The sequence below is a fragment of the Belonocnema kinseyi genome, chromosome 7 (genome assembly GCF_010883055.1).
Source record: "Belonocnema kinseyi isolate 2016_QV_RU_SX_M_011 chromosome 7, B_treatae_v1, whole genome shotgun sequence".
Lineage (NCBI taxonomy): Eukaryota > Metazoa > Arthropoda > Insecta > Hymenoptera > Cynipidae > Belonocnema > Belonocnema kinseyi.
The window spans coordinates 1,846,451-1,872,156 of record NC_046663.1 but is presented as its reverse complement, the minus strand read 5'-3'; the positions used below and the strand labels follow the sequence as shown (position 1 = coordinate 1,872,156).

General features: G+C 26.7%; 1 protein-coding gene across 1 annotated transcript in view; it reads right to left on the bottom strand.

The window, feature by feature from the left end:
* The window catches only part of LOC117175884, a 63,383-nt gene that overhangs the window by 2,348 nt on the left and 35,329 nt on the right, over positions 1-25,706 (bottom strand). The window contains exons 10-15 of the mRNA XM_033365709.1: positions 23,891-24,179; positions 20,427-20,852; positions 17,894-18,081; positions 5,309-5,438; positions 4,943-5,083; positions 1,633-1,817 (exon numbers count right to left, since the gene is read on the bottom strand). Coding sequence (XP_033221600.1) covers positions 1,633-1,817; positions 4,943-5,083; positions 5,309-5,438; positions 17,894-18,081; positions 20,427-20,852; positions 23,891-24,179 — 1,359 coding nt within the window. The remainder of the gene's footprint in view (positions 1-1,632; positions 1,818-4,942; positions 5,084-5,308; positions 5,439-17,893; positions 18,082-20,426; positions 20,853-23,890; positions 24,180-25,706) is intronic.

Genomic DNA, 25,706 nt, shown 5'->3' with positions numbered 1-25,706 from the left:
AATGAATGTTCAAAATAAGGAAAATGATTTTTCAATTAAAATGGTCAAATTTTCAATTAAAAAAGATGAATTTTAGAACGAAAAAAATATTTAGTTAAATTCACATTTAAGAAAAATTATTGTTACAAAAAAGGAACAAGTTGTCAAATTAATATTTTTATTAAAAAAAAATGAATTTTCACAAAAAAATGGATTTGTTATTAAATAGGTTAAATTTCAACAAAAAATTTACATTTTCAGTTTTAAAACAATAATTTCAAAAAGAAATTTTTAACTCAATGCTTAGTTGAATTTTCAAATGAAAAAGATAAAGTTACAAATAAAAATAAAGTAGTTAAATTTTTAGTTTAAACAAATTAGTTTTTAAACAAAAGAAAAGCATATTTAAAAAAAAAGATAATTTGAACTAAAAGAATAAATCATCGAACAAAAAATATACTTTTAACCTATCAGTTGAATGAAGATTTATATCCTACTAGAAACTATCATTTTTAACAAAATACATGAATAGTTAATTAAAATAATTATTTTTAACTGTAAATAAAATAGTTAAATATTCAGTAAGAAAATTGAAACAAAGTAGTACAATTTTCAACCAATGAAATAAATTTCTAACCAGAAAGGTTAATTTTCTACAAAAAAATTCAAAATTTTTAACAAAATATATAAATTTTCAACCAAATAGTTGAATTTTTATCTAAAAATACAAAGGGTAAATTTTTGGTTAAAAATCTTTCTTTCAGCTAAAAAATAGAGTTTGAAGTAAAAAGAAAAAACTTTAGGAAAAAAATAGAATAGTTAAATTCTCATTTCAAGAAATCATTGTAAGACATAAATAATTTGAAATCTACGATTTGAAATCAATTTTTACCAAAAAAGTCGAAATTTCTAAATAATTATATAAATTTTCAAGCAAATAGTTGAATTGTTAAATAAAAATACAAAAATTCAACTTTCAATGCTCATTTCAAAAAATTAATTGTTACAAAAAGAAAAAAGGTTGTCGAATAAATGTCGAATAAATTGTCGCATAAAATGAATTTACATTTAAATAGATTAAATTTAAAAAAAAAGAATAGTAACATTTCAGTAAAAAAAAATTTTCAATAAACATAATAGTTTAATATTAATTGAAAAAATAAATAAAAAAATTTATATTAAACAAAATAGTTCAATTTTCAACTAAAAAAAAGTTTTTCAACCAAATAGTTCAATTTCTAATTAAGAAGATTAAGGTTCAAACCAAGAAGATAAATTTTATTATAAAAAAGAGGATATTGAATTTTAAACTAAAAATTATAAATTCTCAACCGAAAATGGAATAGTCACATTTTTAGTTATAAAAATTAATTTTCAAACAAAAAAATTCAACAAAATACATGAATCTCAAACGCAACGTTTGGACGTTTTATTTATATTTTTGGAATTCGTTAAAACTTAAAAATTTATATTGGCTTAATTTAAGGATAAGATTTCAAGGATTGATAAAAAATTCGAGAAATTCTGGAGTCCCAGTTGCGCAAACCGTGTAGATACTTTTCGAGAATAGCGTAATTTTATTTATTATTAAAGTTATAAAATCTGTTAACTTTGAATAATTGTAATCATCCAACTTTAAGAAAAAATACTGACCCTGCCCGTAAAGACTTTGGCTGCCAATTCCGGTTCACTGCCCCAACGACAGGTATTAGTTTTTTCCAAAAGTCGATGCCGGGCAAACCGTTCAATAACTTCCGCACAAACGTATCTTCCGCAAAATTTTGCCCATTGGTCTGCCCTGAAACCTCGACCATGATCTCTTAGTGTTGGATTGGCACCTAAAAAATAATATTCAATATTTAATATCTCAGAATAGAAGGATAGGAAGGAAGGGTTGGGGAAAAGGTAGAAGAGGAAATTGATCTGCAGAGGCTGTTGATAAGCGAAGGAGAGAAGGAGAAAGGTGACGTGGAAAAGGAGAACGAGGAGGTGGATAATGAGAATGAGAAGACGGAGAAGGATAAGAAGAAGGAGGAGGAGGAGGAGGAGGACAACGAGATAAGGGAAAGCGAAAACAGAAATTGTGGAAAAAGGTAAAAGAGGAAAATGAGATAAAGCGGTAATTAGAGAAGAACAAGGAGAATAAGAATAAGTATAAGCAGAAGGAAAAGCAGAAGGAGAGGAAGGATAAGGAGAAGAAGAATAAGCAGGAGAGTAATAGCTATAACGATTAGAAGAAGAAGAAGGTTAAGAAGAGGAAAAAAAGGTTAAGGAGAAGAATAAGGAGTATAAGGAAATAAGGCAAACGGGGGAGGGGGATGGAAGAGTTCCAGGGAAAAGGTGGATGAGCAAAATGGGCTGAATATCGGTGATGGGGGAATGAGAGAAGAAAAATGAGAAGAAGGATGAGTTGAGGATGAGGAGGATAAGAAAAAGGAGAAACAGAAAAGAGATGAGACATGGTGGGATAAATAGAATGAGATGAGAAGAATGAGGATAAAAGACGAAGGATCAGGAGAAGGATAACGAAAAAAATAATGAGAAGGAGTTCAAAGAGAAGAAGGAAGTTAAGGAGGAGAATAAGGACTATGAGTAAAAGAATTCGAAGGAAATGAGGTGAACGGAATGAAGAAAATGGCAGGAATTCAAAGAAAAAGGTATAAAAGGAAAATGAGATAGAAGTCGGCGGTGAGGAATGAGAGAAGGAAAAGGAAAATAAGGATAAGTTTAGGATAAGTTTAGGATAAGGAGAATAGGGAGTATAAGTGAACGAGGCTAAGAAGAAGGAGGGTAAGGAGGAGGGTAAGGAGAAGCAGAAAAAGGAGTAGGAAGATCAGGAGAATGAGGATCAGATGAAGGATAAGGAGAAGGATAATGAAAAGAATAACGAGGAGGAGAAGGAGTATAAGGGGATACGGCAAATGGGAAGAGAAAAATGGCAGGAGTTCAGGGGAAAGCGTAGAAGAGGAAAATGGGCTAAAGACCTTGAGGGGATGTGAGGAGGATATATAGAAGGAGAATGGGGATAAAAAGATACAGAAATAAAAAAACAGGAGTATTGGGGACAAGTAAAAAACGGAAAATGAAATAAAGGGATAATAGTAGAATAAGATAAAGAATGAATACAAGAAAAAGCAGGAGAAGAAGGAAGAAAAGAAAAACGAGAAGGAAGATAAGGAAAATGATAACAATAAGGATTAAGAGAAGAGAAGGAGGTTAGAAGAGGCGAAGGAGGTTAAGGAGAAGAAGAAGGAATACAAAGCGCAAAGGTAAACGGGTAGAGGAAAATGTTAGGAGTTCAGGGGAAAAGGTGGACGAGGGAAATTAACTAAAAGTCGGTGATGGGGAAATGAGAGAACCAAAGGAGAATGAGGATAAGTTGAAGATAAGAAGGAAAAGAAGAAGTATAAGGAGAAGGAGGATATGAAGGAGAATAATGAAAAGGAGGATAAGAAAAAGGAGATGGAGAAGAAGAATGAGAAGAAGTAGGGTAAAGAGAGTAGGATAAAGAAAATGAGGATAAGACGAAGTATAAGGAGAAGGAAAAGGATACTGAAAAGGATAACGGGAAAGAGGTTGAGGAGAAGGAAGTTAAGGAGAAGAATAGACGGGAAGAAGAAAATGACAGGATTTTAGAATGGCGGGTGGAAGAGAAAATTTTGCTAAAAGTCGGTGATGGGAGGAGGAAAGAAAGAGTAGGACAATGAGAATTAGTATAAAGAGGAGAAAGAGGCTGAGGAGAAGAAGGAATAAAGTAAACGGAAAGAAGATAATGGCAAGAGTTGATAAAGAAAAAGTGGAAGAGGAAAATAAGCTAAAAGTTGGTGATGCGAAAATGAGAGAAGGAAAGGGAGATTGAGGATAATTTGAGGATAAGGAAGATGACAAGGAGAAAGGGGTGGAGGGTAATGAGAAGGAGAATAAGGAGAGAGAGGAAAAGGAAAATGAGAAGGATTAGAAGAAGTGGGATAATGAAATTGATGACAAGAAGGAATTTAAGGAAAAAGAAATTATGTAGAAGAATAAGGAGTGTAAGTATAAATATAAGAAAAGGTAAACGCGAAAAGGGAAGTGAGCTCAAAGCCAACGATGGGGGGAGGAGAAAAAAAGTAGGAGAAAGAGAATAAGAATGATTATAAGAAGGAGAAGTGAAGGAATAAGGTAAACGATAAGACGAAAATGACAGGAGTTGAGAAAGAAAAGTGGCAGAGGAAAATAAGCTTAAGGTCGTTGATGGGGAAAGGAGAAGAGGAAGGAGGAGAAGAAGAAGGAGAAAGCGAAGGAGACGGTTAAGGAAGAGGAGGAGGAAAAGTAGGCTGAGTACAAAGATAATGATAAGGATTGGGAGAAAAAAAGAGGTTAAAGAGAAGAAGCCAAACAAGAAGGTGAAGGAATACGGTAAACAGAAAAAGGAAAATGGCACGAGTTGATGGGAAAGGTGAAAGATGAAAATAAGCTGAAGGCTGGTGATGGAGGAATGAGAAAAGAAGAATGAGGATTAGCTAAAAATAAGAAGAAGAAGGATAAGGAGGATGAGGGAATGGATAAAAATAAGAATAAGGATTGGGAAAAGGATAAGGATAATAAGTAGAAGGATAAGGGCGAGAAGAAGCAAGAAAGTGAATGAGTGAGAAGGGATGGGCGACACAGAGGAAAGAAATTGGAAGGGGGCGAGAAGAAGGGGTTATGGAAAAGGACGGTAAGGATAGTAGGGTGATGGGAGAGGGAGAAGAGAGAACTTGCCGAAAAAGAAGGAGAAGCGTGATGGGAGAGGGGGAATGAGGATGATGGGTAGGGATTCTACAGAAAGAAGATGAAAGGAGTGATGTGATTTTGGGAGGGGGGATTTGAGATACTTAAATCAGACTTGATAGGCTGAGAAACTCTTTTTTGAAGGCGCATTTCGTCCACGTTGAATAATATTTCTTATTTTACACATAATATACAATAAAAAGCATCTTACCAGCAAACAGTAAGATTTTTGCACACTTTGTTCGTCCCTGAAGCGCAGCCTTCATTAAGGGTGTGAAACCGAAATTATTTCTAATATTGACTTCAATTCCAATGCATCTCTGCAAAAGTATATTCAAACACTCTGTTTGACCTAAAACAAAATCGATGATATAATTTAGTAACAAAGGGGAAAAATAACATTTTTATAAACAATAACTTACTAAACTTGTTAGTCTAGACATACTCAACTTGTTTCGAAAAAGTTTGTGTTTAACTTAATAATAAAAAAATATATTTTTTGCACATTTTCAAACAAAATTTTTATAAGTTTGCCTGGTTCGTAATTTATAGTATTATATTATAAACTTCTGTATACCAGCTTGTGCTGCAAAATGCAGAGGTGTGTTTCCCTCATTGTCTGGAATATTAGGATCAATTCCAGTGAAAGATAAGGCTGCTTCCAAAATAGAGGTTGAACCATTTCCAGCTAAGTAGCTTGTAGCCGTCTATATCAACAGTATGCAATAATATTTTTCAGAAAAGCGCAATTTTTTATCATAACTCTAAGATAATATTAACATAAATAACAATGAATCGTTTAAATAATTAATTTGGTTAACTTTAATTAATTATTTCCTGGCTCTGCCTAAGAAGTTGACAAATTTCAGAAAAAATGTTAACTTTCTCCCTTTAATCTAAGAGAAAATGGTTAAAAACAATAATTAATTATTTAAACAATTATTTTTTTACTAATACTTCAGCGTAAGTAGAAAATTAAAAAAGTTAAAATTGTTTAAATATTTCGAAATGACTAAAAATAATCTGGAAGATTTTAAGCCAATTTTCTCATTTTTCCAGGATTTAAGAAAATGTTAGGAAAACTGAATTATTGAACCAAATATTCCAATCTTGAAAATATTCAAAAATCATTGAAAAGTTAAAAGATTTTAAAAAATTTCAACATAATTTAGATTTTTAAAGATTTTTAAATGAAACTTTGAAGCTTTTAAGACAACGGAAATTCGAATAATTCTAAAAAATATTTCGAAGTATTAAAAGTATTTCAAAAATAAGAAATCTGGTAATATTTCAAAAAACTTTAAACGAAATATAGATTTAAAAAATGTTAAAAGTTCTCAAGTTAATAAGCTTTTCCCAAAACTCCTGGGAATAATATACATTAAAAAAGATTTCCAAAATTGTTAAATAAGAATCTGGAAGATTTTAAGGGAACTTTCTTAATTTTTCCTAATGTTTTCAAACTTTGAGGAAGAATTTGGATCATAAAAAAATTTTAAGTTGTAAAATGTTTAAAAATTAATTACAAATTTAAACAGGTTTCCAAAAATTAAAAAAAAAGTAGATTTTTGAAGATTTTAAAACCAAATTTTAAAGATCTTTTTTTAAGATGTTAAAAGGTTTTAATACAAGTTTTTTTCTTAAGATTCCAAGAAAAATTTAAGTTGATTTTTTATTTATAAAAATAATTGTAAGGAAATATTTAAAAAGTTTTTGAAACATTTAAATGATTTCAATTGATTGATTTTATCAAGAAAAATTGAGAAAGAATGTAGAAGATTTAAGGGAAAAAATGTATGTTGTAAACTTTTTTTTTAATTGATTCTTTACTTGAAAATTGAAAATTTTTGGTTGAAAAAGAACTTTTTTCAGTTGAAAACTCATGTTTTTTGTGAAAGTATATCTTTCTCGGTGAAAAAGTATTCATGCCGGTAGAAAATTTTTGTTTTTAGTTGAAAATTAAACTATTTAGTTAAAAATTCAACTATATTTTTGGAAATATAATTTCTTTTTTTTTCTCGAAAATTCAACGCTTGGTTGAAAATGAAACTAATTTGTTAAAAATTCTTTTTTTCTTTTTTGGTTAAGAACTAACTTTTTTCACGTTGAAAATTTAACTAATTGTTTAAAAATTTAACTATTTTGCTGAAAATAGAGTTTTTTAAACTTCAATTATTGAGTGAAAAATTGAACTATTTTGCTGAAATTTCGACTTTTCTATAGAAAATTAATCTCTGCTGAATATTTCATTAAAAATTAAACTATTAGATTTTTCGTTGAGAAATCATCTTTTTATGGAAAATTCAACTTTTAGGGATGCAAATTCAACTGTTTTTGGTTGAAGTTTATTCTTTTTTGTTTGAAAATTCGATTCAAATTTTATAACTTCTTTAAATGTCTGTTATGTTGTGAAAAGAGTATATGAATTCAATTTGCAAAATTATTTAAACCATAACTTTTAATTTCCTCTGGAATTAGTTTAAAAAGATATAACTAAATCCAATTTTCATATATGAAAGTTTAAATTTTAAAAAAAATATACAGTACGAATTATTTTAAAGTTTCAATGAAAATTATTGTTTTATTTAATTAATATAAATTGATTATTTACTGTAAGGTAATGTAATTGAATATTGGCTACAATTTGTGTAATCAATGTGTATTTATGCTAAAGATAACTTTATTGAAATTATATCGTGTTTTTAATGTTTGTAATGCTGTGAAATGAGTATCTGAATTCAATTTTTAAAATTATATGAACATAGGTTGTATTTTTTACTGGAATTATGGTAAAAGGTTATTAAAAAATAAAATTCTTACCAATGAAAGTTTAAATTAAAAAAAAAACTTTTAAGTACAAATTATTTAAATTTTTCAATTAAAATAATTGATTGTTGCCTTTTGCGTTGTGAACTGATTAATTAATTTTTATCTGAATTATTTTGTTTACTATCTTAAATTACGCATCATAATTAACTCATAATTAAATGATTTTTTTAATGTTTGTGTTGCGGTGAAATGAGTACAGTAGAAATATTGGCTTTAATTTGAACAATAAAAGTATATTTAAAATACTGCTATTCAAATTATATAACTTCTTCAAATGTTTTTTATGTTGTGAAATGAGTATCTGAATTCAATTTTTAAAATTATATAATACATGCTTTAATTATCTCTGGAATTAGTTTAAAAGGTTATTGATAAATCGATTTTTCAATTAGGAAAGTTCACATTTAAAAAAATATATATATATAAAGTAAAAATCATTTCAGTTTGAATGAAGTGGATTATATAATTCAAGGTTATGAAATTGAATATTAGCTATTCTTTGTATAATAATTGTATATTAATGTTAAAAATAGCTGTCATAATTATATAATTTTTTAATTTTCGTGATGTTGTGAAATGAGTACAGTATAAATATTCGCTACAATTTGTGTAATAAAAGTATATTTATATTTAAAATGACTCTTTTCTATTTATATAATTTCTTGAAATGTTTGTTAAGTTGTGAAAAAGAGTATTTGAATTCACTTTTCAAAACTATAGAATACGTATGTTTTAATTTTCCCCAGAATTAGATTAAAAATTTATCGATAAATCCAATTTTCAGGTATGAAAGTGCAAATTAAAAAAAATATAAAGTATGAATTATTTTAATGTTTCATTTAAATCGATTATTTACTGTAAGATTAAAAAATTGAATATTGGCTATAATTTGTAAAGTAAATGTATATTTATGTTGAAAATAACTATCATAATTATATCATTTTTGTTTGTTCGTGATGTTGTGAAATGAGTACAGTATCGGCCACAATGTGCAGAAATTTGTTTTTAAATATCTTTCTTTTATAGAGATTCAAAGAGTCATTAGTCATAAAAAAAAACAAGTTAAAAATTCACATACTCATTTCACAGAAAAATTTTTTTCTCAAATCGAAAAAATACGTGTCGCCTAATTTTCTCTCAAAAACACATTTTGTCGCCATGAGAGATTGCTTGAAGTTGTTTGTCTGATTTGAAATTGATTCGGTCGGAAGATTTATTGCCGTTTAAATCAAGGACCTTCAATTTATATCAGCAATATTTTTTTTTGTCTCGACTGTCTTTCTTATTCAGTTCCAGATAAATTTACGTTTAAAGATAAATTGATGCTTTCCTGACAGCATTCGCAAAATGACGACATCAGAACCTTGTACTTAAATATTCGTACGCATTTGTATATTTGGCTTTCAATAAATCACCGCTTTGCCTGGAAAAGTCTCGGCAATTGTTAACAATATTGGCTAACGCTATGACCTTATTCACAGAAAAAATTTAGTTGAAATGAAGCTTCTTTGAGAGAATCAAGAAATCTAACAATAAATAAGAACATTACTTTACAAAAAATGAAGCACTAACAAATACATTTTTTAAAATCATTTTTAAAATAGAAAATATAGATCAAAGATCACCATGAGCCTGAAGACCATCTAATTAATTTAATTGAATTAATTTGATTAATTAAATGAAATGAATTCAAATTCATTGATTTAAGTTTGTTCCCACAAACGACAAACATTCATGCTAGAAAAATGTTAAGAGCCTTATTTTCCCAGAGTGAAAGTTTAAAAATGATTAGTTAAATAAAAAATATTGGATTATTGATAGGATAGATGAATTTTTAACCAGACAGTTAGATTTTCAAACAAATAGAGAAATTTTCAACCAAAAATGATAAATTTTCAACAAAAAACATCAAGTTAAAAACAAATAGTTAAATTTTTAACGAAAGACGATTTATTTTCAACCAACAATGGAATAGTTCAATTTTTATTTGAAACAATTATTTGCCAACTAGAATGATGAAATATTCGACTGGATTAGTTAAATTATCAGTTTAAAAAATAATTTAAAAAAAGAATTTTTAATTAAAATGATAAAACTTCAATTTAAAAAAAATTTATTGACCAATTAGTTGAGTTTTTAACTACAAAAATGGATTAAAAAACAAATAGTTGAATTTTCAACAAAAGAAGATAAATTTTCAATACCAACGTTAATTTTCAACTGAACAGTTTCATTTTTGAACAAAAAGAGATAAATTTGATAACGAAGGTTAGTTTTCGACCAAAAGATAAGATTTTTGAACCAAAAAAAAAATTCTATCAAATGGTTGAATTTCACGGGAACAGTTAAAATTTCAATTGACAAAATTAATTTCCAAACCCAAAAAAAAGTTTCAACAAAATAGTTAAATTTTAAACCAAAGAGGTAAAATTTCAACCAAAAAATAAGTTTTTAACAAACTAGTTCAACTTTTGCCCAAGTAGTTGAATCTTAAATTAAAAAATAAATTTTCAACGAAATAATTAAATTTTTCACCAAAGTGATTAATTTTAAACTAAAATTAGGAATCTTTTATTGGAATATTTGTGATGAATTTTTAATTAAAATTATGCAATATTTAACTAGATTAGATACATTTTTAATTAAGAAAAAAAAATTGGAAAAAAAACAATTTTCAATAAAACAGTGAAATTTTAAACCCAGAAAATAAATTTTTAGCAAAAGAATTTTAATTTGAACCAAGTAGTTTAATCTACAACCAAATTTATAAATTTTTAACTAAAACGATGAAGTTTCAACAAATAACGCGATTTTTCTATGGAAAAGACGAATCTTGAACTAAAAGAAACAGATTTTCCAAGAAAAAGATGAATTTTCAGCTAAAAAAAGATAAATTTTGAACCAAAAGTGGAATATTTATATTCCCAGTTGACAAAATTCATTTTTAAATAAAAAAATAAGAAAAAAAAACAAAAAATGAAATTGCAACTAAAAAAATACATTTTTAAGAAACTTTTTCAATTAAGGCCTTTTTAATAAAACAGTTTAACTTTCAACCAAGTAGTTAAATTTTGAACCAAAATGATCAATTTTAAACTAAGATAATGAATTTGCAACTAGAAAAAGCTCAGTTTTAAACAAAAACTGGAGTATTTAAATTTTCAGTTATAAAGTTTAATTTTTAACCGAAACAAAAAACAAATTTTCAACAAAATAGTTCAACTTTAAATCAAAGAGATGAAATTGGAACAACAAAAATACTCTTTTAACAAATTAGTTCAATTTTTACCCAAATAGTTGAATTTTCACTTTGAAAAATCATTTTTCAACAAAATGGTTAAATTTTCTATAAAAATAATGAATTTTCAAGTAAAATAAAAATAATTGTAAGCGAACAAAACAAACGAATTTTTTATGAAAGAAGATAAATTTTTATAAAAAAATTGAATAGGTTAATTTTCTTCGAATTTCCTTCGAAATAGTTAAATTTTCAATCCGCCTAAATAAATTCACAACGTCAAAGTTCATTTTTAAATGAAAAAGAAGAATTTTTAAAAAAGAAGAATTTTGAAGCCTAAAAGACAAATTTTGTAGAAAGCATTTAATTTTCAACAAATAGTCGAATTTTCAACTAAAAATGTAGTTAAATTTTCAGTTGAAAAAATTGATTTTCAATCCAAAATAAAACGAATTTTCAACTAAATAGCTAAATTTTCAACCAAAAAAGACGAATTTCCAACCAGAGTAGAATTTTCTACTGAAAAAGATTTTTCAATCAAGAGAAAAAAAACGATTGATCAATATTTAACTGAAATATTTAAATTTCAACTAAAAATAAAAGTTTTCAAATAAGAAGATTGATTTTCGATCAAACAGAATAATTTTCAAACAAAAAGGGTATTTTTAAATAAACATTTTAGAACAATAAAATAAATGTTGAATTAAGAAAATTAATTTGAAACAAAAATCAAGATCATTTTTTCAACAAAAAATTTGATAATTAAATTGTTGCCTAAAAAATTAATGTTCAATAAAAAAGATAAATTCTTAACTAAAATTATGGAATATTTAACTGGTATTGTTGAATCATTAGTTAAAAAAATTAATTAAAAAAAAATGAGTTTTCAACAAAGTAGTTAAATATAAAATATAAAGCTACTTTTACAAGCTCGCTCTCAAAAAAATTCCCTGACTCCAAAAATAATTCCCTACCATTTCCAGTGGTTTCCCGGAACATAAAAATTCCCTAACAATTCCAGAGTTTAATTAATTTATTTAATACAAGGCCTAGAAAGTACAAGCTTTCAGACAAGAAAAAAATTTATGAGTCTTATTATGTATTTTAAAATAGATGAGTTTTAAAAAGGGTAATTTTACTGAACATTTGAACAAATCGACTTGCATTCTAATTTCGTGCTTTGCTAAATTGGCGCTTTCAACTTCATAAGAAATCAATGGAAAAGCTTAAACACATGTTTGCACTATTCCATTGATTTCTTGAGGCACTAAACGAAAGTCTATTTTTACGGAATACTCGAGTCCACAAATTCTGCAAACTGGGAAACGATTTATTTATAATAATAAATGATAAATTTCAGCAGATTATGTTATTTTCTTCATTAGGGTATCGTCTCATCTTATGTGTTAATTATTAAATAGTGTCAATAATTGATATAGGATTTGGAGAAAAGAGAAAAAAAATCTGCTTCAGTCAGGATTTGAACTGGGAATGCCACTTACATGAGTTGACCGTTAACAAAATACGCCAAATAACGAGCTCTCGGCCATTTTTTTTGCTTATTTCATTTTTCTCGTTTCTACCAATCTTAGACCAGTAATCGAAAGTATTTAATAATTAAGGTTGTTAAATGATAAATAGATTTTCCAGAAAACAGATGAATTTTCAATAAAAATTTTTTTAAATAAAATAGTTGACGTTCCTACTAAAATTGTTAAATTTTCAATCCAAAAACAAGACTTTTCTACAAAACGGATGAATTTTCAAAAAGAAAGTCTTGAAATGAAAAAAGTCGAATCCGAAAAAAATTAATTTTAAACAAAAGAATTGAATTTTAACGAAAATGGATGACAATTCAAAAAAAAATTGAACTTAAAAAAAATGTTTCAATTAAATATTACCGTTTTGACCAAAAAATATTTTTATTTTAAATAGAAAACACTCATATTCAAACAAAATTATTTTTCAACAAAAATGTTCATTTTCAACTAAGAAAAATTAATTTTTAACTAAATAGTTGAACTTTCAACAAAATAATTGTCACTTGAACAGTTGTAATTAAACCAAAAAGTTGAACTTATAAGTTTAAAAAACGAATTTTTAACGAAATAGTTCAATTTTCAATCTACACATTTAATCTTCAGATCACAAAGATAATTTAACAAAATTCTTCAATAAAACAAAAATTAATTTAAAACTGATATAATATTTAATAATTTAATATTAAGAAAGTCAATCAGAATTCACTTAAATTTAATAAATTTATAAAAATGATGATGAAATAAATTTTACGTATTAAACTATTATAGATAAATAATTAATTAATTAAGTCAATTAATCTAATTTAACTGGTTAAATAAATAAGGAAATATAGATCAAGCAAATGCTAAAAATACTAATTTTCTGAAAAAAATAATTTTTTTAACAAAATAGTTGATTTTTGATTAAAAAAACGATGATATTTTAACAAAATTTTCGAATTAAAAAAAACGACATAAAATTATCTGATATAATATTTTATCATATGAATTATTGAAATAAATTTTACTTTGTATATTAAGAAAGTCAATCATAATTTACTTAAATTTAATAAATTTATCAAAGTTATGAAATACATTATATTTATTTAACTATTATGAATAAATAAATAATAATAAATTTATTTAATTAGTTAAGCAAAAATAAATAAATATAAATGAACCAAATGCCAAAAAGACGAATTAAAAAAAACTTGAATTTTCGAAAAAATAGTTGAATGAACCAAGAAAGATTTTTCAGCCAAGAAAGAAAAAAGTATTCAAACAAATTTTTGAATTTTCAAGTCAAAAACACGAACTTTTATAAAACGGTTGAATTTTCAATCTCAAAATGTTGATTATCAACGAAACCGTAATTAAAAAAAAAAATAGTTAAAATCTCTATAAAAGTTGTGGAATTTTCTAAATATCTGAGTTGCCAAAAAGTCGAATGTTTTACAAAACAGTTAAATTTTTAAGCCAAAAATATGAATTTTCAATAAAAAAAGTTTGATTTTTGACTATTAAAAATGAATTCTTAACGAAAAATTGAACATTTAACAGCAATATTAATTTTCATTAAGAAAAGTTTCACACGGTCCTCGGTGGCGTCATTGGTTAATGCTCGACTCATGTATAGTGACGTTCCAGGTTCAAATCCTGGCTAAGGTCAATTTTTTTCTCATTTCTCGAAAAAATACAGACCAGGAATCATCACAATTTAATGTTTGGCATACCAAAATAAAATAAACAAAACAGACGAATTAAAATCAAAGTTTAATTTTTAACAAAAATAGATTAATTTTGAACCAACCAGAAGGATTTTAATTTTCTCAAATAAAATGTAAAAATATAGTTCTTATTTTAAAATTGAGGGTCGCTTTGGCTCTCCCGTCGTTAAACGAGAGAATGCTCGTTAGAACTGAGTGCAATACAAATTTCACTGTGTCATGTTTTGTATGGGCGGTTTATTACTTTAGCCTATTCCTCACATGTAGCCGCATTCAGTCATAAAATGAGAAAAATGAAATAAATTTCTTTTCATGGGAGAGGAAATTCGATAGAAAAATTTAATGTTTTATGTATTAAACCACGAATTTTTTAGAAAACAAAATACCGTTGGGAATTGTCGGTACGATCAGATCAAGACTATTAAAAATCACTCCTGTCTTTGAAACGTGATTGCTCGTTCAAAAAAAATAGCAAGTAACTTTTTTTTTTTAATTTTGGAAAGATTAATAAATTTCGCATCGAATTGTCTCTGACAGAGATATTTTTGTTATTTTTAAAAAGAATAGACCACGTGAGAAGTTTAAAAAAAATTTTTAAATTTCTTATATTTTGTACCTTGACTTCAACTCTTGCTGTGACTCAGGAAACTAATGGAAAAAACTTAAACTGACAGAACTTAATCTTTGAAATCTAATCTTTAATTTAAGGCCAAAAAACTTCAGAAATGTTTACAGGTTCCCAAGATATTGTAACAAATGTCCAAGCGTTTCTGCGTCGGATTACAGTCGGCGATTACCGTTGTCGGCCAACTCGGCGCAGATACGCTTGGACGTGCCAGAAGTTGACTTCGAGGTACAAAATTCGAGAAATTTTTGCATTTTTAAAAAATTTCTCACGTGGTCTATCCTTTTTAAATGTCAAAAAATACCTATGTTAGAATTCATTTGATGCTGAATTTAATAAACTTTCTAACGATACTTTTAAAAAGTTTTTCGCTACTTTTTTAGAATTTTTCGTACTGTCACTTTTTACCAATTTATTAAAAAACGGTTCAGTTTTAACAAATGAAAAATATACTTTTAAATTGGAAACAGCACTACGGGAATGATATGAAATAAAATAGAATTCAATTAAATAAAATGGAATGAATTGTAATGGAACAAAATTGAATGAAATTGAATAAGGTGCAATTGAATAAAAAGCACACATAAATAAATAGAATGAAATGCAAGAGAATGGAAAGAAATTGAATAAAATGGAATCATATGGAATGGAATAGAGCGGAATAATATGAAATGGTATACAATGGAATAAAGTGGAATAGAATAAAAATTAAACGGAATGAAATACAATGAAATGCAAATGAATGGAAAGAAATGGAATAGAATGGATTGAAATGAAATGGAATACAATTTAATGAAATATAATGGAATAAAATGGTATGAGATAGAATAGAATAAAACTGTATGAACTAGAATGGAATAAAATTGTATGAAATGGAATGGATTGGAATGAAATGATATGAAATGAATTGAAATGAAATAATAAAAAATGGTAAGAAATGGAATATAATGGAAGAGATTACAAATTTGTCGTAAATAAATAGAATGAAATGCAATAGGATGGAATTAAATGGAATGGAATACAATAGAATGGGATCAAATAGATTTGAATAAAATTGAATGTAATAGAATGAAATAAAATGGAATGTAATCAAATGGAATAAAATTGTATCAAATGGAATAGAATAAAACTCAATGAAATAGAATGGAAAAAAAATGAAATTAAATAGAATGGAATGAAATGGAATAAAACTTCATGAAAAAGAATTGAATAAAATGGAATAAAACGAAATGGTATGACATGGAATTGAATATAATGATGTGAAATGGAATAAAATGGAATAGAATGAGCTGGAAATGAATAAAATTGTGTGAAATGGAATAGAATGGAATAATATAGAATAGTATCAAATGAAATAATATGGAATACAATAAAAATGTAGTGCAATGAAATAGAATGAAATGCAATAAAATTGACTGAAATGAAGTAAAATTTAATAAAATAGTATAAAATAAGTTCGAATGAAATTAAGTGGATTGGAATAAAATGAAATAGTATGCAATGAAATAGAATGGAATAAAGTCGAATAGACTGGAATAAAATGAAATGGAATAGAATAGAATTAACTGGAAGGGAATATAATTTAATGAATTAGAATGGGGTAAAATGGAATGAAACGAAATGTTATGATATGGAATAAACTGGAATGGGAATACATAGAACTGAATAAAAGTGTATGAAATGGATTAGAATGGAATAATATAGAATTGTATACATTGAAATAAATGGAAATAAAATACAAATTTAGTAAAATGAAGTAGAATGAAATGGAATAAAATTAAATTAAAATATAATGGTATGCAATAGAATTGAATAAAATGGTATGTAATAAAATAAAATGGAATTGGAAATGAATAGACTGGAATAGAATAAAATGGTGTAAAATGTAATAGAATGGAATAATATAGAATGGTATAAAAATTTGGGATAGAATCAAAATTTAGCATAATGAAATAGAATGAAATGGAATGGAATAAAATTGAATGAAAAAGTATGGAATGGATTGGAATGTAATAATGTGGGATTATGTGAAATTAAATACAATGGTATACATCGAAATGAAATAAAATGGTATAAAATGGAATAGAATGGCATTAAAAATTAATCAGAATGGAATAAAATTAAATGAAATTGAATTGATAAAATAGAATAAAATTAAATGGTATGAAAACAAAAAGAAAAAACAATGAAATTGAATGAGATGGATGGAAACGGTATGAAATGATATGAAAAGGAATAAATAAAATTGTAATGGAATGAAATGGAATAAAAAAGAATGAATTGGACTAAAATGTATTGAACAGGAATAAAATATAATGAAATGGGATAGAGTGGAATAAAATAAAATGGAATAACGTAAAATTAATTGGAACAAAATAAAATCAAGTGGAATAATATGGAATAAAATAAAATAGAGTGAAATAGAATTAAATTAAATTCAATGGAAATAATTGGAAAAAATAGAATTAAATAGATTGAGATGGGTGACAATAGTATGAAATGGTAGAAAAGGAATCAAATAAAAACGTAATTTAAAAAAACGAAATAAAATACAATTTAAATGGAATTAAATGGTATAAAAAGGAATAAAGACAAATTGAAATGAAATGGAAGAAATTGCAATAAAAATGAATGGAACTGAATGAAATGAAATATAATAAAATGGAATAATGTTGAATAAATTGAAATGAAATGAAATTAAATGGAATTGAATGTAATAGAATAAAACATAATTAAATAGAATGAGATGAGTGAAAATAGTATGAAATAGTAGAAAAAGAAATCAAATAAAATTAAAACAAAATTGAGAAAATGGTATAAAATAAAAAGTAAATGGAATGAAATGGTATAAAATGGAATAAATAAAAATATAAATAAAATGAAATGGAATAAAATTGAATGTAATCAAATAAAATGAAAAAAAAACCGAATGAAATTGAATAAATAGGAATAAAGTGGAATAAATATGAATGAAATGGAATAGAATTTCATGGATTATAATGCAATAGAATAAAATGGGAAAAAATAGAATTGGACGAAACGAAATGGAATGGTATGGAACGGAATAATATAAAAATGACAAGAAATTGAATTAAATGGTATAAAATGGAATGAAATAGTATGAAAAAGAATAAAATGAAATGGAATAAAAAACACGAATTAAATAAAATGAAATGGAATGAAATAAACTGACGTAATCGAAAATTAAATTAACATTACTCACCCTGCCACTGCTATCCTTTAAATTAACATCTATGTCACCCATTCCAAACTTTGCTATTCGTGTGATGATTTTTTCTAGAGCTTCATCATCGGCCTCCCGAGCCACCCTAAGGAGAGCAAACGGCCCCCCGAGAGGGGCTTCCCACAATTTAGACCCTGCTTTTCCACATTCTTCGTTCGTACTCGGATCTAAAATTAAATCAAATTTACTCATTTCCATTTCAAAATAGTTTTTAATTGCCTTATGGTATGTATTAGCTCACGCAATTTCTGTAAGTTTTGTAATTTTGAAAAATCATTCTTTTTCAAAAGAAAAGCGACAGTCGGGGAAGACCAAAAAATGTTTTTGTTTCAATAGAGATTGAAGAAACCATTATCAAAATTTTGAAACTTTGAGGCCTCCTAATAACTCAAAACAATTACATTTTTGAACAAATAGTTTAGCTTTCATAGAAAAGGACGAATTTTCTACAAAACAATTGCATTTACAACTAAAATTATCAATCTTAAATTAAAAAAATGAATTTTTAATGCAGTAGATTATCTTTCAACAGTGTAGTTCAATTTTTAAATAAAATTATGAATCTTAAACCAAAAAAAATAGTTTTTAAGAAATTACTTTAACTTTGAACCTAGGAGTTGAATTTTCTACCTAAAAATATTAATTTACAATAAAAAATATAATAGTTTATATTTCAACAAAAAATACTTAAATTTAAATAAAACTGATTTGAATTTAACAATAAAGGTGAATTTACGACAAAATGCATTAATTAAAAAAATTAAATTAACAACCAAGAAGATTAGTTTTTTTTTTGCAAAAAAAGACGACGTTTGAACCAGATGGTTGAATTTTTAGTTCACAAAAGATTAATTTTTAACCAAAAATGAAATCGTTTCATTTTCATTAGAAAACAATAATTGTCAAATTTGAAAAGCGAAGATTTACAAAACAGTCAAATTTTAAACCTTAAAATTGAAATTGAATTGAAGTTGAATCGTCAATCTACACAGATAAATTTCCACCCAAACAGATCTTAAGCCGAAATTTAATAGTTAAATTTTCATTGGCAAACTATAATTTTCAATCAAATAGCTGTATTTTCCACCGAAGAAGGTACATTTTAAATAAAGAACTTCGTTTTCAGCAAAAAAATAAATAAATTTTTCATCAAAATATTTAAATTACTAAACGAATAAATTAATTTTCTTCTAAAATAATGAATTTTTAACAACAACAAAAAATAGATTTTTAAAACAATATTTGAATTCTTAACACAAAAGATGAATTTTATATAAAAAAATTTCCAACAAAATAGATGAATTTTCAACTAAAGAAGAAAAGTTTTCAATCAAACTTGTAATAAGTTAATTTGTTATTAAAAAATTTCATTTTCAACACACGAAAAAATGAATTTTCAATAAAATAGTTATATTTTTAAAGAAAGAAATGAGTTTTTAACTAAAATAATGAATCTTCAACCAGAAAGATAAATTTTCAACTTAACAGTTGAATTTTCTACAAAAAAAAGAAAATTTTCAAATAAAATAGATGAATTTTTAACACAATAGTTATATGTTTAAGCAAAGAAATATATGGTTAACTTAAATAGTTAACGTTCAACTAAAAAATAATAATTTTTTAATACAATGGTTTAATTTTCTACAAAAAAACGAATTTTCAACAAATTATTAAATTTTTTTAAGAAAAAAAGTAATTACTAACTAAAGTAATGAGTCTTCAACCAACAAAATTAATTTTTAATACAATAGTTGAATTTTTAACCCAATAGATGAATTTTCAATGAAATATTTCAATTTTAAACTAAAGAAGATAAGTCTTTAGCGAAACAAAGAATATTAAATTTTTTATTCACAAAACTTTATTTTCAACACAAAGGAAAAACGAATTTTCAACTTAATAGTTCGAATTTAAACAAATTAATTAATTTTTTGCTAAAATAATGAACTTTCAATCAGGAAAATAATTTTTTAACCCAATACTTGAATCATTAAACTGAAAGTTTAATTCTCAACTAAAGAAGATAAATGTAAACAACCATAGAATAGTTAATTTTTAAATTAAAAAACTGAATGTTTAAGCAATGAAATTTAATATTTTACCATGAAATACAAAGTATCGACAAAACACATAAATTTGGAATTAAATATATGATTTTTAAATCAAGAAAATTAATATCAAACCACACCTAGAGTAGTTAAATTTTCAATTAAAAAAATTTCGTTTTTAACAAAACAAAAAAAATAATTGAAAAAAAAATTTTGAATTTTTAAAAAAAGAAATTAATTTCCAATTAAAGTAATGAATTTTTAAACAAATAAAAATTAATTTTTACACAATAGTTGATTTTTTAATATAGTAGTTTAATTTTAGACCCAAAAGATGAATTTTCAGAACTATTATTGAAATGTAAATAATGCAACGAAAATATATAAAAATGGTTATTTTTATCTTTCTTTAAATAAATACAAAATATGTTTCGGAAAAGTAAATAATTTGCATATAAACTCACCCCTAAGGACTCCCTTTTTGTAAACTTTGGCCTCGTGAATGGCCGTTTTCCGGAAACGGAAGCTCTTCTTTTCTTGAATGCCAGTGTCCGAACTGAAGGAGACGGACTTCTTTGCGGAGTCGGTGGAATTTTTGGAAAGGGGTTTGCTGCCGAAAGTGATTTTCCGATTGGAAAAGGACAAGGAATATCTTTTTAGGGCCGAGGAGAGTCGAGTCTCGTCCTCTCGAAAGCCATTGGTGTTCTGCGCTTTCGCTTTCTCTTTCGCGGGTCGCAGCGTGACAGCGGCGCGGGCGTCGATCAGGTGACGGTTTCGGTCAGGCAACGCTGGTAACGCCGGGAGGTTGCCCAAAAAAGAGGAGGACCTACTCAGGATTTGCTCTTCGGGAAGTTCACTCTCTTCTACAGTCTTCTCTCGTCCAGAAAGCCCTGCCACAGAAAATTACATGTACGAGAGAATGCTAATTCGAAATTTTAAAAAAGATACAATATATGGGATTAGATCAGCCTTTGATTACCACACTTGTGCAAATATGCACCAGAAATATCAGGTACTGAGTCATGCCACGTAGGGCTCAGCTTCATTCGCCTCTTAATGTTCGTGAGGTTCACTTCGAAAGTTGGGCTTAGTGCAAATTTGCACAAGTGTGGTTTCCTATTTTGTAAAGTGGGTGCTTCGGAAAAAATTGAATTTCGCCTGATAATCGTTTTTTCGACTGCATTTTCTCTAGATGTAAATTATGTAAATTTTCTAAATTCTTGATTTTTTTATTGACAGTTTTTTAAACTTTGAGGCTCTTAAGTTTGAATCATTGTACAAAATTATAAATAATGGCAGTACATAATATTAGTAAAAACTAGTTTTCATTATTTTTTTTTCTTTCAGAATGGCTGCCGCACCAGCTTCTGGTTATTATTATTATTCAATAATTATTAGATTTATAAATGTATTTTCCTTTCTAGATTAAGTATTAACTGATTTTGCAATGCTTTAAAAATTACTTTTTTTCAGACAGCCATAAAAAAGATTTATATTTTATTTAAAGTGTAGTTGGAAATTTTTCTTGAAAATATGTACTTTTATCTTCAATTAAAAAAAGTTCAATTTCGATAATTACAAAAAATGAGAATTTAAAAAAAAATTACATTTCAAAAATTAAAAAAAAAAATTTTTTACTATTTAAAAATGGTTTGACTTATTTTTATCATAATTGCCTTTCTCAATAATTGTTAACCCAAAAAATAAATATTGCAAGTTGAATTTAGTTTATTTATGCACGATGTATTAAAATTTAAAAATGCGTAATCCCAAATCGCACAAGTGTGGTAAACACTTAACCGCAGATGGAATGTGATATCCACGGTTTAGAATTTAAAATAAACGAGGAATTCCATAACAAAAGTTCAATTTTGAGATTAAAACTATTTTTCAGTCAATAAAGAAAAACATGTAACCAGAATGTTGAATATTTAAGGCGAAAGATGATTTTTTAACCAATTAGTTAATGTTTCAACCAAGAATATTAATTATCAAAGAAAGAAATTATTATTTTTCCAAAAAAAAACTAATTTCCAACAAAATACGAATATTTATTTAAAAAGCTCAATTGTCAACTAATTAATTGAATTATTAACTAAAAAGATCAATTTTCAACCAAGAAGATTATTTTTCTACCAAAAAAGAAAAATTTTCAAAAAAATACATAATTTTTTATTCAAATAGTTGAATTTTCAACCAGTTAATTGAGGTTTTAACCAAAAATATTAATTTTCTACCAAGAACATTATTCTTATATCAAGAAAGATGAATTTTCAATAAAATACATAAATTTTCATCCAAATAGTTAAATTTTCAGCAATAAAATAAATAAATTTTCAACAAAAATATATCAATTTTCAGTCAAATAGTTCTATTTTTATTTGAATAGTTGAATTTTCAATCAATTAGTTGCAATCAAGTATTTAAATTATTTATTATAATTATTATTTAATCAATTATTTTTTCACCAAAAAGCCAAATTTTAAACAAAATACTTCAATTTTTATTGAAATATTTGAATTTTCACCCAACAAAGGCGTACTGATTCTAACACTAATGCTAATGCTGACACTAATGCTAATATTAATGTTAATACCCATGCTAACTCTACCATTAATGATAATAATTTCTGGCTAATGCTAATACTAATAATAAAACTAATTTTAATAATAATAATGTTGGCTAATGCTAATGCTAAAAATAATGCTGATACAAATCCTAACACTTATGGTAATGCTAATAATTGCTGGCTAACGTTAATGCTAACACTAATGCTAACATTAAAACAAATGCTAATGATAAGACTAATACAAATTCTAATATTGCATAATAATGGAAAAACTAAAACTAATGATATTTCTAATTTAATAATTAGGTGATAATAGTAACACTAATGCTTATGCGAGTCCTAATGCCAATTATAACACAAACACTAATGCCTACACTAATGCTAGTTCTAACACTAATGCGAATTCTAATAATAATAACAACTCTAATGTTAATACTAATGATGCTGGCTAATGCTAATGTAAAAACTAATAATACTTTCTAATTCAAATGCTGTCACTAATGCTGATATTAATGCTAATACAAATGCTAACAATTGCTTAATGCTAATCATTTCTGGCTAATGCTAATTCGAACACTAATTCTAATGCTAAAACTAATTCTGATGCTAAAGCTCATTCGAACATGAATATTAACAATAAATCTAATGCTAATTCTAACACAAAAACTAATTCTGCCACTAATGTTGACACTAACATTAATGCTAACGCCACAACTAATTCTAATACTAATTTTATTACTAATAGTAATGCTAATACAAATGCTAACAATTGCTTAATGCTAATAATTTCTGGCTAATGCTAATTCGAACACTAATTCTAATGCTAAAACTAATTCTGATGCTAAAGCTCATTCGAACATGAATATTAACAATAAATCTAATGCTAATTCTAATACAAAAATTAATTCTGCCACTAATGTTGACACTAACATTAATGCTAACGCCACAACTAATTCTAATACTAATTTTATTACTAATAATGCTGGCTAATGGTAATATTAATACTAATAATGCTAATAGTAATGCTAATACAAATGCTAACACTAATGATAATGCTATTAATTTCTGGCTAATGATAATGCTAACACTAATGCCAATGCTAAATCTAATTCTGATGCTCAAGCTAATTCGAATACTAATACTAACACTAATTCTAATGCAAATGCTAACATCAATGCTAACTCTAATATTAATACTAATAATTCTGGCTAATACTAATACCAACACTAACACTGATGTTAATTTTAGCACCAAGGCAGATGCTATTAATTGGATGCTAATACTAATACTAATTTGACCAATTTGACTCTTATGCAATAATGCATACATACTCGTACGTATGTTCGATTTCCTTCTTACCTTTGAGATTCGCAGGTACCGAGACAGATTTTTTCATAGAAGCAGCTTTGGTATCCCTACTTCCACGCCGACCTTGCACAGGAGATTGTCTTCGAGTCTCTCCACTCAACATTTTTCCATCGTTCAAAAGAGTTTTATTCTTTCTTGTCGATTCACAAAAATGGTCTCGGGCTAGCTCACCACGAGAAGCAACTATACTGTAGTTATTAACGATTGACTGGCCTGATAAACTTCTTATTGTCTTTATTTCGCCACAATCCTCATAATCCATCTTATTTCTCCTCATTTTCTACAAATGCATCGCCATTAGTTTATATACGTTAATTATTCAACAACCGCTATTTTAATAATACTTTTTAATTTTAGTTGGAAATACTATGCCAACAAAACCTAATAAGTCCATTTGTTTTATGACTTTGTAGTCCCTGGCAGAAACCTAACTCTTAAATTCTAATTCATACAAGGTGAGGGAAAGTAGGGGAAATGAGGGAGGGGAAGTAGGAGACGTAAGGGAAAATGGAGTTTGGGAAGGAGGGAGGATAAGTAGAGAAGTGGTGAGAAATGTGGTGAGGTAAGTAGGGGAGCAAGGGGAGTGGAACTGGGGGAAGTGAGGGGAAATCTCAATTGAAATATTATTGTATTCATCTACAAGCTCACTAATTTTGAAAGTATGAATTTGATGTACAACAGAATGATATAATAATGTAAAAGTCTTTTGTTTCTTTATAGTTAGGGGAAAAATGGAACAAAAAATTATAATAATTAGGCCAAGAAGACGATTTTTTTAGAAGAAAGTTCAAATTTCAAATAGAAAATATAGAATTTTGAATCAGAAAGTTCAATTTTAACCAACCAAGATGAATTTTAAACCAATTAGTTGAATTTACAACTAAAAAACAGATGTTTAAAATAAAAAATGGAATGGTGAAAGTTTCAGTTTAAAAAAGAATTTTCAAAGCAAAAAGACGACTTTTGTTTTTTGATAAAAAGGCTCATTTTTAACAAAATACAATCATTTTCATCCAAATAGTTGAATTTAAAAAAAAATAGATAAATTTACAACCAGCTACTTTCAACCAAATATTAGCATTTAAAAAAAAAGCCAAAAAGTAGACTTATTATGCTCTTCTATTAATAAAAAAAACCTTTGTTCAAAAAATTCCTAATTATTTTTCTTTTTTATAGAAAAGTTGTTTAAAAAACTGTATTAAATTATTAGGTCTACAAATTAATTCGGTGTCTTTACTTTGATTTCTTGTAATTCTGGGGCAAACTTGAATCGTGTTCTTTTCATCCTGGTGCCCCTTTTTCAACTTTTCGAACCCTTATACATAATCATAATTCTCTTCCTCTACAATCCCCTCTTTTCCTGGTGCCCCTTTTCAAACGCTTCGAGTCCCAAAACAGAATCATAAGGATTCTCATCCTCCCCGTTCCCCTTTTCCAGCTTTTCAATAACCCAGACATAATTAACATTTTTATTCTCTTCATTGTGTTCTTTTCCATCTCCAAACCTTCAGAAGTAATCATAAGTGTCTTCATCCTCCCTGTGCTCCCTTTCAAGCTATTCAACCCCTCAGACATAATTAAAAGTATTCTCCGCGTCATATTGTCCCTTTTTTAGTTTCCTCAATCCTTCTCTCCTTCTTCGTGCCCACTTTCCAGCTCTTCAAACCCTCAGACATAATGATAATGATTCTTCTCGCCCTGGGTTCCCTCTTTCATCTCGTCGAACCCTAATACATAATCATAAGTAATCTCCTCCTCCTCCTCCTCCTCCTCCTCCTCCTCCTTGTGCCCCTTTCTAGCTCACCAA